Here is a 16,727-nt window from a genome sequence, read left to right as displayed (position 1 = left end):
GGGTCACCCGGCAATGAAAGGCCGCATTCAGGGGTTTGTTATTGTAGGGTCACCCGGCAATGAAAGGCCGCACTCAGGGGTTTGTTACTGTAGGGTCACCTGGCAATGAAAGGCCGCACTCAGGGGTTTGTTATTGTAGGGTCACCTGGCAATGAAAGGCCGCACTCAGAGGTTTGTTATTGTAGGGTCACCTGGCAATGAAAGGCTGCACTCAGGGGTTTGTTATTGTAGGGTCACCCGGCAATGAAAGGCCGCACTCACTGGTTTGTTATTGTAGGGTCACTTATGAGTTTCTACTGCACTGCCAGCCCTGACCCAGGGAGCTGGGAAGTGAAAAAGATGCATCTAAAGAAGGACACAGACTCTATAACCAGCTGCTAGGAGATGCAGCTCCCAACCTGGCTCCTTCCCCGCTCTTCCGCACCCCTGAGTCTGGCTCCCCCAAGCCTGGCTCCCCCCGCAAGCCTCTCACAGCCCCTTCATGATTGCAGGATCCACTCCTCTGTTCCCCACGAGACAGCCCATCTCGCCCTTCTCTCTTGCCATGCCATCCCATCGGGAGGGGTCAACAAACCGCATCGCAATCTGAGCAGTGTAAGAATGAAATCAAAAAAAGGAACTGGGGCCTTTCGCTTCCCCCCCAAGGAGGGGGGTGTGGGACTGGAGACATGACATCAGGGTTTATTTTAGCAAGCAGCTCAGACCCTGTGGGTTTGCCCATCTGGTTGCTGGTGGGGCCCTTGGGCCCAGGCCTGGGCCGCGTCCCGGGCAAGGGCATGACAGTGGGGCCCAGGTTTCTGGCTGAGTTTTGGGGCACGAGGGGAAAGGGAGCGGCCTGTCTGCACTTGCTTCTGCTCTGCAGCACAGGGATCTGCTGCCTGCTCCAGCCGGGGGAGGCCAGAATCAGTTCCTGTGCGGCTGCCAGCTGCAGTTCCTAGATGATGTGACCCTGGAGCTACAGCTGTTTGGAAGGCTGCCACCACCGCCCTTGGGAATGGTGTGGGAGGTGCTTGCTATGCGGCACTCCCAGCTGCTCCGTCCTGGCCTCTCCCAGCAGGGGACGCACTGCAGGGAGCGGGGCAGGAGGGCTGGCCAGGAAGGGAGCTCCCAGCTACTCCGTCCTGGCCTCTCCCAGCAGGGGACGCACTGCAGGGAGCAGGGCAGGAGGGCTGGCTGTGGAGGGAGCTCCCAGTTGCCCCAGTCCCAACTTCTCCCAGCAGGGGGTGCTGTGGGGAGTGGGATAGGAATGCATCCAGGGAGATCCGGTAAGGGCAGACGGAGCAGCTGGAGCAAAGCTATGAAGGGGTTAAACTCGATTAGGGACATTAACAAGATTCTGCCCAAACAGGAAGATCATGTAGTTATCTAGGGTTGGGGGTCTCTCTCTCTCTCTCTCTCCCTGGGGTTTGTCCCTGGGAGAGGGTGGGCAGCAGTGCTTGTGTGGGCCGTCACCCCTGGGCGGACACCCTGGGGGAGCTGGGTCTCTCTGGGAGCTCCAGGCAGGCCTGATGCTGGGTGTTGTCTGCTGCCCCTGGCCTCCTGCCGTCTGTGCTCAGGGCTATTCCATTGCGGTGTTGCACAAACACCCTAATCCAGCGGGTCTCAAACTGAGGGTCAGGACCCCAAAGTGGGTTACGACCCCGTTTTAACGGGGTCACCAGGTCTGGCTTAGACTTGCTGCAGCCCAAGTCCGAAGTCCGAGGGATTGAGCCCCAGGGCAGCAGGGCTCAGGTTACAGGGCCGCTGCTTGGGGCTGAAGCTCTTGGGCTTCAGTTTTGCCCCCCGAAACCAGGGAGGCAGGGCTCAGGCTTTGACCCCCCCACACCCAAGGTGGCAGGACTCAGGCAGGCTCAGGCTTCAGTCCCCCCTCCTGGGGCCGTGTAGTAATTTTTGTTGTCAGAAGGGGTCACAGTGCAATGAAGTTTGAGACTCCCCTGCTTAATCCCATCTCCAAGGATTTTCATATGAAAGCATAATGAGATTTCAGCAGGGCATCCTCTGGCATTGCCTACTGCCCTGCTATAGCCATCAGCATCACCAGCATCACCCATCCCTGGCCTGGGGACTCTGCTTTCAGCCTAGTTCCAGTTTTACAAACACTACTAGAGCCTTACTGGGAAGTGGGTAAAATTGGTCATGCCTCCCAATGCTGAAAAAATGCAGCCATCTCTGGGGTGGGGCATGGCAGCTGCTTAACAGCCTCACAACAACTCTGCACCGGGTTCACCCACCCAGCACTGATATGCAGCCACCTCTGGGGCGGGGCATGGCAGCTGCCTAACAGTGCAGAACAATATTACAGTTTAGGACAAGAAGTGAAGAAGAGTCTTGTGTCCAGTGTAAACATCTGAGCGAATTTATTCTGGCAGAATGTAATTACCCTGGCTGGAATGCAGCCTAAAACCTCAGTGCTTGTGAAAATGAAGGTGGGAGGGCAGGATCGTGGAATTATGCGTCTGACCCAGCAGACGGCAGGTCCAGCACCACCATTGGGTCAGCAGTGACTCAGGGGAGCGCGCCCCCTATTGAGCCCACACCCCATACCCTGCAGCACAGCACCCCCTAGTGTCACACTGGGACATTGGGATCAGCACTCACTGAAGGAGCGAATCTCCTATGAACCCCTGCTTTGGTCCCTGCAGCACAGCACCCCCCTTGGAAATGCTTCCCCCAGATTAGAAATTTCCTGCCAGAGCCAGATGCCGTGTGCCAGTTCCTGGGAGCAGGATTTCTCCTTGGCCTCCCTCCCAGCAGCTCTAAGGACCCAAACCCCTCGGGCCCCCTTGTCTCTGTGGCTGTTCTCAGGCTGCCGTGCTCTGGGCTGACACCACAGAAGGGGCATCATGCCCTGTTGGGAATGGGCGTGGGGCTGTGAGCGGCCCCATGGGCCCTCGTACCTGACTGAACCCTCCTTCCCTGTCACACCCAGCCTCTCTCACTCTATCTCCCCCACACTGTCCTCCTGTCCTGGCCCCTTCAACTCAGGACTCATCAGGGCTTGAGAGCCTGTTGTCCCACAGCCCTGGGAAAGGCCCTTCGCCTCCCCCTTCACAGAGACATGGACATTAAGGACCAATCTGATCTAGTCTGGCCGGTATAAACCAGGCTGGGGACCCTGACCCCAGGATTCCTGCAGCCAGCTCCAATGGCTTGTGCCTGAGCCAGAGCGGGACATTCAGACCCAGACTCCAGGGAAAGCTCCCACGGGTCAGGGGATCCCTCAGGAACCTGCTCCCACCTGGGAAAGGTCAGAGATCAGCCCATCTCTCTGTGGGAGGCTCCCTGAACAGGGGATCTGAGAGAGGCAGCCTTACTACTGGCTGGATTGAGGGACTCTCAGATCCCTTCTGGGCCAGCTTGACCCCATGGTGCTGGGGGCTGGTGGGAGCTAGGCCAGACCAGACACCTGCTACAGCCATATGGCACGGCCCCTTTGCCTCATCCTGGGGCCCCCTCTTCTCATGCATGGTCCACCCCACGGGCCAGGCAGCAGCACAGAGATGATGTCTGGACCCCGGATCTCAGTCCAGAGCCACGGATGAGGCTGGGCAAAGCCTGTAAGCAGATTGGGGTGCGGCTCTGCCACTGATCGGATGGTCCATGTGGGGGGCACAGTCCCTGTGCCATGGCTGCCATCCACTCTCTCCTCTCACTCCTCTCACCACTAGCTACGGGGTTTTTCCCAGCTTCCTCTATCCAACCTCAGGGCTCCCTGTGGCTAGGGCCTGCAGCTGTGTCTCCCTATAGGCTCATGGGAGCCTGGATACCTCTTTGTCTGCCTGGCGGGACTGACCCAGGCGGGCCTCTGCTGTTCTACCAGGTGATGCTGCTGTCTGGAGAGCAGGCTGTGTGTGGCTGGTGAGAGCCCTGGCGGGATTGTGATCCCCTGCGGAGAACTCGCTGGTCCCATGTGCAGGGGAAGGAAAACAACGGGGCTGGCATGTCCCCTGGGAGCTGGTTCCAAGCTCAGTGTGTGTGTGAATGAACCCGTGGTGTTGCAGGAAATGCCTCTGACAGCGAGTGCTCCAGCCAGACATGGCCATGTTGGGTTAAACAGCAAAGCAGTGATGGGAATGCAACAGCCTACGCGCCCCAGGGACTGTGGGGCAGCACCTTGCCACAGCTCTTTCGATACCCCTCAATCGCGACCCCCAGCCCCCTGCTAGCGCAGCCCTTGGTCCCCCCGCCCCCACAGCTCTGCTGATGCCCCTCAATCCCAACCCGCCGCCCCCTGCTAGCTGAGCCCTGGGTCCCCCAACACCCACAGCTCTGCTGATGCCCCTCAGTCCTGACCTGCAGCCCCCCTGTTATTCCATCCCTGAGCTCCCCGCTCATACACAGCTCTGCCATCTCAACTCCACCGCCCAGCCCAGGTTTTGGGTCTGATGGCACCAAAATTTCACATGCTGCTTCATTGCGATTTTTCCTTCCAAGTGAACATCACTGTCACCCGCTTTCCACCACTGTGACTGCTGGAGGATCATGAGATCAGTCACTCTTGTGTGCTGCCATCCGCCTTGCCCACATCCTGCCCCAGGGCAGAGCGAGATCTAGGGCATTTCCTAGTCGCCGATGCACATGCTGTCCTCTTTACCCTGCGCTCCCTGGATGAATGGTTTGCAAGAAGCGGATTGTGGAAGCTGTGGATGCAGACTCCAAGGGGGAGACAGCTGCCAGGGACTGGGGATCAGCAGTGGGAGACACTAGGAAGCATCACTATTGCGTATTGGCCAAGGCTGTGTGGTTCTCCGGGTGAATTAGCACAGCAGCCACCAGGGGGCAGCAAACAGGGGAGGGGGTTGGGGACCTGTAGCAAATGTGGCCAATAGGAGTTTTCTAAAGGCCCCATGATTCCTGTTTGGCCCAGTTATGCTCCCCTTGGTCCCAATTCTATACCAACTGGGCCTGATCCTCGGAGTTTGGCCTCAAGCTTCAGTAAAATTCAGGCGTCCTGACTCCCACTCCCCCCACAATTACAACCTGTGGACACCATTCCCCTCCCCTCTCGGGGGCCAATCTCATTTACCATTTTCATTCAGGACCTTGGCACAATAAGTGGGAGTGTGCTAATAAAGTTTGCAGATGACACAAAGTTGGGCAGTATGACCAACTTGGAGGAGGAGCAGAACATCTTCAGTCTGGAAACAAGCAGGTTTGTGGCGGGACATGAGAACAGTTTTCAAGTACATAAAAGGCTGTTACAAGGAGGAGGGAGAAGAATTGTTTTTCTTAACCTCTGAGGAGAGGACAAGAGGCAATGGGCTTAAATTGCAGCAAGGGCGGTTTAGGTTGGACATTCGGAATAACTTCCTATTAAGGTGGTTAAGTGTAACCTGCACACCGCCTGGGTATGGTGCTCTGTCCCATCTAGTGGCACCAAGACCAGAGATATAAAATGAGTCTGCTCGACAGCCTTAGCTAACAGCCAGCTGGCTTTTAGCTCATGCGGTAGAGGCTCACGCACTAAGCTCCAGAGGGTCCCCGGTTCAATCCCGTTACATAAGCACTGGAATAAATTGTCTAGGGAGATTGTGGAATCTCCATCATTGGGGATTTTTAAGAGCACGTTAGACAAACAAGCGAGCTGTAGCTCACAAAAGCTTATGCTCAAATAAATGTGTTCATCTCTAAAGTGCCACAAGTCCTCCTTTTCTTTTTGCGGATACAGACTAACACGGCTGCTACTCTGAAACCTGTCAGGGATGGGTAATCCTAGATAATATTTAGTCCTGCCGTGAGTGAAGGGGACTGGCCTAGATGTCCTCTCGAGGTCCCTTCGAGTCCTATGCTTCTATGATCATACAAGAAGATCTGGAGGGTGACCTTGAAAACTGGAGTAATAGAAATGGGATGAAATTTAATAGATCATGCACTCAGGGACTAACAACAAGAATTTTTGCTATAAACTGGGGATGTATCTGTTGGGTACAGCAGAGGAGGAGAAGGACCTGGATGTATAGCTTGATCACAGGATGACTAAGACTGTGTGAAAAAGGCTAATGTGATCAGGCGAGGTATTTCCAGTAGAAACATGGTAGTGTTAGTACCATTATACAAGGCACTGGTGCGTGGCCTGCGTTGTGCAGGAGGTCAGACTAGATGATTCTAATGGTCCCTTCTGACCTAAATATCTATGAATCTATGACTCTCACCTGGAATACGGTGCGCAGTTCTGGTCTCCCGTGTTTAAGAAAGATGAATTCGAACTGGAACAGGGGCAAAGAAGGGCTACTAGGATGATCTGAGGAATGGAAAACCCACCTCATGAGAGGAGACTTAAGGAGCTTGGCTTGTTTAGCCTAACCAAAAGAAGGCTGAGGGGAGATGTGATTGCTCTCTATAAATATATCAGAGGGATAAATACCAGGGCGGGAGAGGCGTTATTTAGGTTAAGCGCCAGTGTGGACAGAAGAACAAATGGATATAAACTGGTGAGCAACAAGTTTAGGCTTGAAATTAGGTGAAGGTTTCTAGCCATCCGAGGAGTAAGGTTCTGAAACAGCCTCCCCAGGAGAGCAGTGGGGCTGAAAACCTAGCTTCAAGTCTGAGCTTGAGACGCTTCTGGAGGGGATGATGATGCTGCCTACAGTGACATATAGCTGATCTGCGGGTGCTGGCAGCAAATATCTCCAACGGCCGGTGAAGGGACACTCGATGGGGAGGGCTCTGAGTTACTACAGCGAATTCTTTCCCAGGTGTCTGGCTGGTGGGTCTTGCCCACACACTCAGGGTCTAGCTGATCAACATATTGGGGTCGGGAAGGAATTGTCCCACGGGTCAGATTGGCAGAGACCCTGGGATTTTTTGCCTTCCTCTGCAGCATGGGGCACGGGTCACTTGCAGGTTTAAACAAGTGTAAATGGTGGATTCTCTGTCACTTGAAGCCTTTAAACCATGATTTGAGGACGTCAGTAACTCAGCCAGAGGTTAGGGGTCGATTTCAGGAGTGGATGGGTGAGGTTCTGTGGCCTCAGGTGTGAGTGAGGTCTGACTAGATGATCACAGAATCATAGAATCATAGAATATCAGGGTTGGAAGGGACCTCAGGAGGCCATCGAGTCCAACCCTCTGCTCAAAGCAGGACAAATCCCCAACTAAATCATGCCAGCCAGGTCTTTGTTAAGTCTGACCTTAAAAACGTCAAAGGAAGGAGATTCCACCACCTCCCTAAGTAACCCATTCCAGTGCTTTACCACCCTCCTAGTGAAAAAGTTTTTCCTAATATCCAACCTAAACCTCCCCCACTGCAACTTGAGACCATAACTCCTCGTTCTGTCATCTGCTACTACTGAGAACAGTCTAGATCCATCCTCTTTGGAACCCCCTTTCAGGTAGTTGAAAGCAGCTATCAAATCCCTCCTCATTCTTCTCTTCCGCAGACTAAACAATCCCAGTTCCCTCAGCCTCTCCTTATAAGTCATGTGTTCCAGTCCCCTAATCATTTTTGTTGCCCTCCGCTGGACATTTTCCAATTTTTTCACATCCTTCTTGTAGTGTGGGGCCCAAAACTGGACACAGTACTCCAGATGAGGCCTCACCAATGTCGAATAAAGAGGTTTCAGAGTAACAGCCGTGCTAGTCTGTATTCGCAAAAAGAAAAGGAGGACTTGTGGCACCTTAGAGACTGACCAATTTATTTGAGCATAAGCTTTCGTGAGCTACAGCTGAGCTGTAGCTCACGAAAGCTTATGCTCAAATAAATTGAATAGAGGGGAACGATCACGTCCCTCGATCTGCTGGCAATGCCCCTACTTATACATCCCAAAATGCCATTGGCCTTCTTGGCAACAAGGGCACACTGCTGACTCATATCTAGCTTCTTGTCCACTGTAACCCCTAGGTCCTTTTCTGCAGAACTGCTGCCGAGCCATTTGGTCCCTAGTCTGTAGCGGTGCATTGGATTCTTCCGTCCTAAGTGCAGGACTCTGCACTTATCCTTGTTGAACCTCATCAGATTTCTTTTGGCCCAGTCCTCTAATTTGTCTAGGTCCATCTGTATCCTATCCCTACCCTCCAGCGTATCTACCTCTCCTCCCAGTTTAGTGTCATCTGCAAACTTGCTGAGGGTGCAATCTACACCATCCTCCAGATTGTTAATTAAGATATTGAACAAAACCTGCCCCAGGACCAACCCTTGGACCACTCCACTTGATACCGGCTGCCAACTAGACAGGGAGCCATTGATCACTACCCGTTGAGCCCAACAATCTAGCCAGCTTTCCATCCACCTTATAGTCCATTCATCCAGTCCATACTTGCTGGCAAGAATACTGTGGGAGACAGTGTCAAAAGCTTTGCTAAAGTGAAGGAACTCCACTGCTTTCCCCTCATCCACAGAGCCAGTTATCTCGTCCTAGAAGGCAATTAGATTGGTCAGCATGACTTGCCCTTAGTGAATCCATGCTGACTGTTCCTGATTCTTTCCTCTCCTCTAAGTGCTTCAGAATTGATTCCTTGAGGACCTGCTCCATGATCACAATGGTCCCTTCTGACTTTAAAGTCTATGAGAGTCCTGCCCCTGTTCCCCCCAGTCCCCCTTCACTCTAACTACTAGACACCACTCCCTTCCCGAGCTGGGCATAGGACCCACAAATGTCGTCTGCCAGTTCCCTGCTGTAACCAGCTGGCTCAACACCGAAAAGGCTTTACAGAGCCTGAGGTTAATACAGCAGAGATGGGTTCATGAATTTTTAATTTTAAAATCCTTTTCTATAATCGAGGGTTTTTATGTATGTATTTATTTATTTAAGTGTAAACCCTGCCTTGGTGCTGGGAAGCCGACCGCAGCAAGCGCTTTGGGCTGGAGCGGGAGCAATGGAAGGCGAACGAGGCACGGCAGGTGAAATTGTCTAGGCCTAGGACAGACTCCGACTCCGACCAGGTGCTCTGGGTCTGACAGTGGCCACGGCCAGATGCTTCAGAGGAAGGTGCAGGGGTCCCTGGGGTGGTGGGAGGACCTGCCCATGGGGGAAATCCCCTCCTGACCCCCCCGTTGGTGCTCACCCCTGCCCAATGCATCTCTGGCACTGACTGCCCTGGGCCTCCTGCTCACGGATGCAGGGGAGGGAGGAGTCACCCAGGGACGGATGCTCCCATTTGTCCTGCACCAGCCTTGCTGTGGCGTCTGGTGACATGAAGTACATGAAGGGCGGGCCCAGCTCACGGTTAGCATCAATACAGGTCACCTCGGCCCACAAGATGGGACAACGAAACCCTCCATCACCCCAGCCTGAGGTCAAGCCAATGCTGGGCTGGCGAGAGAGCCATTGCCCTGCAGCCAGGGGGCACACAAGGTTTGCCAGCGGGAGGGGCATCATTGGGCCCAGCCCAGCCTGCAGCCCTCGGTCTAGAGGTGAGACGCTGTCGGCATGGGGCACGGCTGGGGCTGTCTGGGACCAAACGCCGCAACCTGAGCAGGCTGCAGCGGCTCCAAGCTGTGTCCTTGAATCGCCCCCAGCAGCGCATGAGAAGCTGCTCAGAGCTTCATGGCAGCGGCACGAAGCCAGAACCTGGATCCTCGTGCTCTAAGAGCCCACGTGCGCGGGAGCAGAATTGCAGTGCCCAGCGCAGGGACTAGGGTGCATGCTGGAGTCGTCCTGATTCCACCCTGAAGCGAGCGGCCATGTGCAGACACGAAGCCAGCGTGGGACAAGGCGATTTGGATCCTCTTTCAGGAGAGGGGCTGATGCTGCCAATCCAGGTCACCTTTGGGTTGAGGATACAGTTAGGACCTGGGTTCAGTTATTCAAGGCTCCTATGAGTCCCACATTAGCACCACGTGTGTCACTTGCCCCTCCTGGCCTCATGCCCCTGTACACGTGCACACATGACCACACACACACCTGTACAGGTACATGCATGGATGCATGCACACGCACGAACATATGTGCAACCCCCCCTCCCCTGGCACAGGCAGCCCCCTCCCCGCTTCCCAGGCCCATCGTGCTGGTCTGTCTGAGCTCCCCAGCTGGGCCATCGCTTGCAGCCTGCAGCTAATGTAGCGTGGACCTGGTCTCCTTGGCAACGCCAGCCACGTGGGAACAGTGAGGAGTCGCTCAGGTTCTCCCACCCACCACTTCGCTGGAGCCTTGGCACGGGCAGCAGGGTGCAGCGTGCCCCTCCCCCTCCTCAATGCAGGGGCTGCCAGGGGGCCCAACAAGGCCGAAGGCTCCGGGCCCGAACCAGGCCTGGGCGGTGTCAGCACCGAGCAGGACAAGGGCTGGATCCTAGGCCCAGCCGGCTCAGCAAAGCAATGTGCTGCCACCGATGGGTGTTGCTGGCACAATTTCTGTGTTTTATTCCACACCCAGAATCGAGTGGCACGTTCAGCGGTGGGTTAGAGCCAGTCAAACTTCCTTCATTGACCCGTTGTTTGGGCGGGAAAACGACTTTTTGAATGACGTGAAAACAGAAGCGTGACCTGCTCAGATTGGACATGTTGGTGCTGAAACGAAGCAAAATGAAAAATTGTATCATTTAGATTCCAAATAAAAATCCATTCTCTTTTTTGGTTTTTTTTTCCTCCTTGTTTTCCCAGGGGTGCAAAGGGGGTGGGAGGGATGGAAACAGGAGACTGAAATTTTTTCATTTTGACTCTGTCAGAACAACCCAAACATTCCCACGAAAAAAATATCTGTAACCCCAGGAAAGTGGTTCACGCCGTTCTAAATTGTCCCCCGCACGTCCTTAATTGCCACATTCAAATGGTCGCGCCCCTGGGTTTCCTACACCCTGGGCTTGGGTAGCTCCTGCCACCACCGTGTTTTGCACTTGGCCCTTGGCCCCTGGCCCCAGGGGCAGGGAGCTGGCTGATAGACAGGGTGCGGTGCCCTTCAAAGCCCACTGCAGGAAAACGCAGTCACCACAGCTCCCCTCCTGACTTGGTTAGACAAACTCTTAATAATGACAAGCAAACCCATGAATGAGCTCAGTTACTGATTATCTGGAGGGGAGCCCTCTGCCATCTCATGCACAGGACAGTCTTAGTTCAGTCCTTCTTGGAAGCGGCTGGGTCCTACGTCCTCCAGACGTGGGCTCGGTGCTTCCTTCTCATCCAGTGCCCGATGGACTAGTCCTTCGTGGCATGAGAGTCCAGTCCTGGCATCATCAGCCAAGATCCCGGAAAAAACCCACCTCATTATTTGAACCAAATAAACAAAACAATCCGGACGCCCCTGGTGGTTCTCACTGTTCGTTTTTATTCACGTTGGTTGTTACAATATTGATCTGTACAAAGTTGTTTAAAAATATACAAATTGTACATTGACTGCTCCCCTGCAAGGGAGGGCGTGTTGTTCCATGGGAGGAGGTAAGGGTTCATTGTGCTGCGATGGAACCAGCGGAGATCGCTGATTAAAAGTCCACACAGGGACACTGGGGAAGGGATGAGCTGCCTGTGCAGTAGGAGAGACACGCAGAGTGGATTTTAATCTCAGGTTGGCAAACTGTGATTTTAAGGGACAGATTTCCTCTGATTTGGCCTTCAGTTTGCCTGCAGGCTTATTTATGCTTTGTAATGGACTGACTATGTCTGTACAGGACACAGTTGCCCTCTAGTGGTTGGAATGGGAGCTGCTCTACTGTGTGTCATGAGCCCTATAATGCTGAGAGAGAAAGGAGATTCTCCTCTAACTCAGGGCATTTGGCTTTTATGAGGGGAGGGACTGAGTTCTAACCCACAATGTTCCAGTTGGGCTGTAACTTCCCCTCTTCAAATTCAGGGGAGAGATTTAAGAGCACAATGAAAGCTGATGGGACTTGGGCTCTTCCGGTGCTTTTGAAACTCTCCCGCTTCGATGTTTGGCTCAGGCTGGGTGAACACTTGCCCCTCAGCAGGGAAAGAGCAAACTCTCCCGGCTCTACCAGGGGGAAGGGACCAGACAGGAGGTGCTCGTGACACACAGGGGGCGGAGTGGGACTTGACAGCTCCCAACTCACAGGTGTTGAGATCAAAATCCAGATGGGTGGCTGCAGAGAGAGAGAGGGAGGGAGAGGGGGAAGATGAACTCTATTGAGGGGAATTCGTCCCCAGTGAGCCCAATCTTCCCCCTGGAGTCAGTGTCCTGCAGGGGGTAGCATGGGGCCGGGGGACATCAGCTGCGGTCAGATCCATATAAAAAGGCATTGTCGTTACAGTCTGGTGGCATTCTTTGCCCCGGCACGGCCGCGGGCCCATCACTCCCACGCCTGAGCCCCCTGTGGGGTGCGACCCGGGCGGGGCCTGGTCTTGTGTGTCAGGCAGGCTGGGGATGCCCTCAGAGAGGCAGCTAATCATCATCATCATCATCGTCATCGTCATCATCGTCGTCGTCCTCCGTGTTGATTTCCCCCTCCAGCACGTCCTCAAGCCAGTCCTCCAGCTCCTCCGTGGATGGCAGGTCCTCCTCGTTGTCCATCTGCATCCAGATGCTGTCAGCCTGAGGAGGAAGGGGGAGGGGTGATTTGCAGGGGAGGGAAGGAGTGAATGTGTGTGGGGGTGGGCAGGATGGCCCAGGAGGCTGGAGACTGGGTCACCCCTGGTGCTGGATCCAGCGTGGCTAGACTCTCTGTGTGACGGGCGGCTCAGGTCTCGGATCCCAGTGTCTGTACTGTATAGCTGCCCTGTCCCCATTGCTATCCAAGGATCAGGCCCTGGCCTGAGCTCTCCTGGTCCCTGTGACCCCCAGGGCAAACTGACCGGGTGCCGCGGGGAAGCTGGCCTGGGGTAGCCTGGGATGTCCCCAGCTCTGGGCATAAACAGGGGCCTCCAGACCTGGCCCGTAATTCATTCAGGCTCCAGGCTGGATCCTCTGTGGCCCCGTGCGTGCCGCAGGGCACAGAGATCAGCAGCTGCACAGAGGAGGCCGCGATGCTGAGTGGAGCCAGTGCCGGGACATTTCTGACACAGACCAATCTGTGCAGAACACACAGGACCAAAGCATGTTGGAAGCGTGTCCCCAAGCTGGGCTACAGCAGTGCTGATTTTCCCAGGGCCGTGGCATAGCTCCAGCACACGTTTGAAACACAGGCTGCAGGGAGGCGGGGCACTGAGCTCCCTCGACCCAGCAGGGTTCACATCCCCAGGGATTGCAAAGAGGCTGACTCCCAGCCAGCCTGGCTCCGACACACGGGCGGCCCCTGCGTGTCTGTATACTCACATCCGTGACGTTGACCACACCAATCTGGGGCTGAGACAGGTCGATATCGAACGTCTTCTCCCAGTATGGGATCAGCTGGAGCAGGAGAAGAAGAGCAAAGGTGCATGAGCACTGCAACAAAGCCATGCCTGCTCTGCACCATGGCACCCACCACCTGAGCTAATGGAGACTCCCCATTAGTTGTTAGCATGATAGGGCTTATGACACACCATCAAACTGTTCAGGTTTCATCCAGCAGAGGGCAGCGGTGACACACCCCTATTCATTTTATTCCACTTTCTAAAAGCACCATCTGCACCCAGACACTGACCATCTTGGCACAGCCCCAAGGCTGAATGCAAGAATGTTGGGTACCTGGAAGGAAACTCCCTTGAGACGGGCAAAGGGAAGTAGATGAAATAAGAAAGGGGATTTGTTATGGAAGCTGCCAGGCACAGACAGACCCTGTGGTTCCCTCTGGCTCCAGCTCCCAGCCTGTGCTGCCCAGTGCTATTTACAGAGTGGGCTGAGCACACCGGAATGCCCCCAGCTAGCCTCCCCGCACCCAAGGCAGAGTCACCCCGAGGGGCAGGAGGTGGAGTTGGGAACACCTGCTCTCTCGGGAGGGTCTGCTGGCAAAGAACAGCTCTACAGAGCAGCTGGGGCTCCAGTAACACAGTTCACTATCACCTGTGAAAATAGGATTATCTATCTATCTATCTCCATACACACTCATCTCTCTGTCACTCTCCATCTATCCATCCACTGCCCAAAATGTTGTTAATCCAGAGTTAAGGACTTCTTGCCCTTTCAGAACATCGAGTTTTGCTACATTTAATCCACCGAAAAACCAGGAAATGCAGAGTTAACACCAGCCCTGCCTCACAACCTTAACTGTGCCTCCTGGACCGGGCAAGAGCCCCTGGGATGTGCTGTCAGTGTATCTCAGACAGGGCTGCCCTGTGATAAGCAGATGGCAGAAATGACTAAGTACATCTGCTATTTTTATGTGGCCTGTTGCATCCCACAGCCCTGGACTCTCTCATGGTCTGCGTGCACCACATCTGATCCTCACTGCGTTAGGGGTGGCTGGAATAGATGAACATAACATGGCCAGACTGAGTCAGACCAAAGATCCATCTAGCCCAGTATCCTGTCTGCCAACAGTGGCCAGTGCCAGGTGCCCCAGAGGGACGGCTGGATTGGCTGGGCCAGGGACAGCTGGTTTGACTGGGGAAATGACTTCTGGCAGCAGGTTACCACAACTCAAGCTGTGATATGTGGAAAGGGGCATCCGCACCCAGTGGGACCCCTCGTTTCTGGGCTGAGCCCTGTGGGCTGTGTGAGTACAGCAGCGCAATGGGGTGTTCCTGCTGCGGAGATCTGGGGCAGAGGTGATAGGTCCCTACCGGGCAGAGGGAAGTGCAGGGGATGTCCCCGGGGAACCCTTGGGACAAGGATCACAGAAACACAGAATATCAGGGTTGGAAGGGACCTCAGGAGGTCATCTAGTCCAACCCCCTGCTCAAAGCAGGACCAATCCCCAATTTTTGCCCCAGATCCCTAAGTGGCCCCCTCAAGGATTGAACTCACAACCCTGGGTTTAGCAGGCCAATGCTCAAACCACTGAGCTATCCCTTCCCCCCAGGGGGTGGTAACATCTGGCAGCTCTGGGGTGTTGGCTGGGCAGTTCACCAAGTCTGCCCTGAATGAGACTTTTACCTTAGTGAGGACAAGGTCTGACCATTTCTCCTACTGTCCCATGGGCTGCATCCCCATGAGCCCCAAAGAACCTGGGATGAGAGAGCACTATCCTGTCTGCCAGGGTTAAGGCTGGTGGGGCTGGCATGTACCTTAACGCTGTATTTCCTGGCTGTCACAGAAGAGGTGCCATGCAGTCAGTATTCTGGAAAGGAATGAGGCCCTGCCAGCCAGCCAGAACTGGGCATTAATGATGCTTAGAGGCAGGGAGTCTGTCTGTTTATCTATCTATTTTGACGCTGGCAGACCAGGTGCCAGCTCATGCCAACGTCCCCAATGCCAAATACCCAGCTTGAATCAGTCTGCTTCACCTGTGTGTTAGTATTATTAAAATGGGATTAGAAGAATGTGTTCAGTCTTTAGATGTTATTGAATGCTGGTGAGATGCTGCCAGCATTAATCTCCCTTATAACATCTGTATCCTACATGCTAAGGTAATATCTGAGCGGCGGTATTGTGAGTCTCTGTGACTGTGTAAATCACCAAACAGGAGAGAGACATGAACCAGTGTGATGTGCTGATCTGCAGCAGAAGGTGTCACATTCTGCCCAAAAGGAAAGGTCCATTGACACCAGATTGTGGGATGTTAAAGAGGACAAAAGACACTGGTTGTTCTGCTCTCCCCCCATGAAGACGAGTCATGCAAGTGGATTCCACCCTTCAGCTGAGTTTTCAGCTAAGGGATAAAAGCCCCTAACAAGAAGGAACTGGATCTCTGTGCTGCTCGGACTCTGGGGGGCAAGGTGTTCTAGGCACAAGCAAGAGATCCCCAGCTGCTTAGCCTAGGTTAGCCCTGAAGGACATATAGAGCTTGCTGATTACAGAAGCTTCTATTACATTTGACACTTACGATTGTAACTCATTTGTGTATCTTTGTTCATCTGCACTAACCCTGTAAATATCTCTCTTGTTTCCTTTTCCCGTTTAATATATATCTTCATATTGTTTATTATTGGATTGGCTACAGTGCTACAAGCATTGTCTTTGGTGTGAGATCTAAGGTACAAATGACCTGGGGCAAGTGACTGGTCCTTTGGGACTGGGCATAACTTGACTATCACTGTGATTCTTGGTGCAAGGGGCCGGCTATCACAGAGGTGAGCTCACCTGGCTGGGGAGGTAGGTCAGGGTGTGTGACGCCATGTGAAGACTGTTACAGTGCGTGAGGAGGTCCCGCTTGATAACTCCACTGCAGGCAGAATTTACACAGTCCCTGTCCTCACAGCATGGGGGATTTTGTTACAGCTCTGGGGCCGACTTCATCCCTGGGGTAAGGTTGCTGGAGTCCGTGCCATTATACCAGGGCTGGATCTGGCCCTTCCTCTTTACCCTCCTGTCCTGTGGCCCTGCCGGTGGCTGTGACCTGGTCTGGGGAGGCCGGAGCAAGCAAGATCCAGGTGTCTTATGGAAGGGTCCCCTGGCGGAGTGTTCCGTTCCTGGGCAGATAGACCCTCGGAAAGGGCGGGGGAGGATCTCTTACCAATTCTACCCACAGCCTGCAGCTGCGCCTATCCCTCCCACTGGCCACCAGCGAGCCGCTGACAGCGGTTCTGGAACGCATGGGCACCACGTACCAGGGGAAAGTCCTCTGGGTCGATCCAGATGATGCTCAGGTCGGGATTGTCTGTATTGTCCTGGGCAACGTCCTTCAGGATCTCCAGGAATTCATAACCGTCTGCGCCCGGAGAGAGCAGGGGGGTGAGGGACCAGGCAAGGGCAAGAGGCCACTGCCCCGGGGAGCCAGGCTGAGCACTGAGAGCTCCAGGGGTTAGGCCACCTCCCCTCCCAACCTCCCTCTCACCGGCCGCCCTCCCACTGCATGCCAAGCGCCCCAGCCTAAACCCCCTCTCC

At 54.3% G+C, this 16,727-nt stretch overlaps 1 protein-coding gene across 1 annotated transcript in view; it reads right to left on the bottom strand.

The window, feature by feature from the left end:
* Positions 1-11,186: 11,186 nt before the first annotated feature.
* CASQ1 (calsequestrin 1) overlaps positions 11,187-16,727 on the bottom strand; it is a 34,306-nt gene continuing 28,765 nt past the window's right edge. Inside the window, exons 9-11 of the mRNA XM_073322582.1 lie at positions 16,451-16,551; positions 13,137-13,211; positions 11,187-12,416 (exon numbers count right to left, since the gene is read on the bottom strand). Coding sequence (XP_073178683.1) covers positions 12,267-12,416; positions 13,137-13,211; positions 16,451-16,551 — 326 coding nt within the window. The 3' untranslated portion in view covers positions 11,187-12,266. The remainder of the gene's footprint in view (positions 12,417-13,136; positions 13,212-16,450; positions 16,552-16,727) is intronic.

The sequence above is a fragment of the Lepidochelys kempii genome, chromosome 24 (assembly GCF_965140265.1).
Source record: "Lepidochelys kempii isolate rLepKem1 chromosome 24, rLepKem1.hap2, whole genome shotgun sequence".
In the NCBI taxonomy this organism is placed as follows: Eukaryota; Metazoa; Chordata; order Testudines; family Cheloniidae; genus Lepidochelys; species Lepidochelys kempii.
This window is presented reverse-complemented; position numbering and strand designations above follow the sequence as displayed.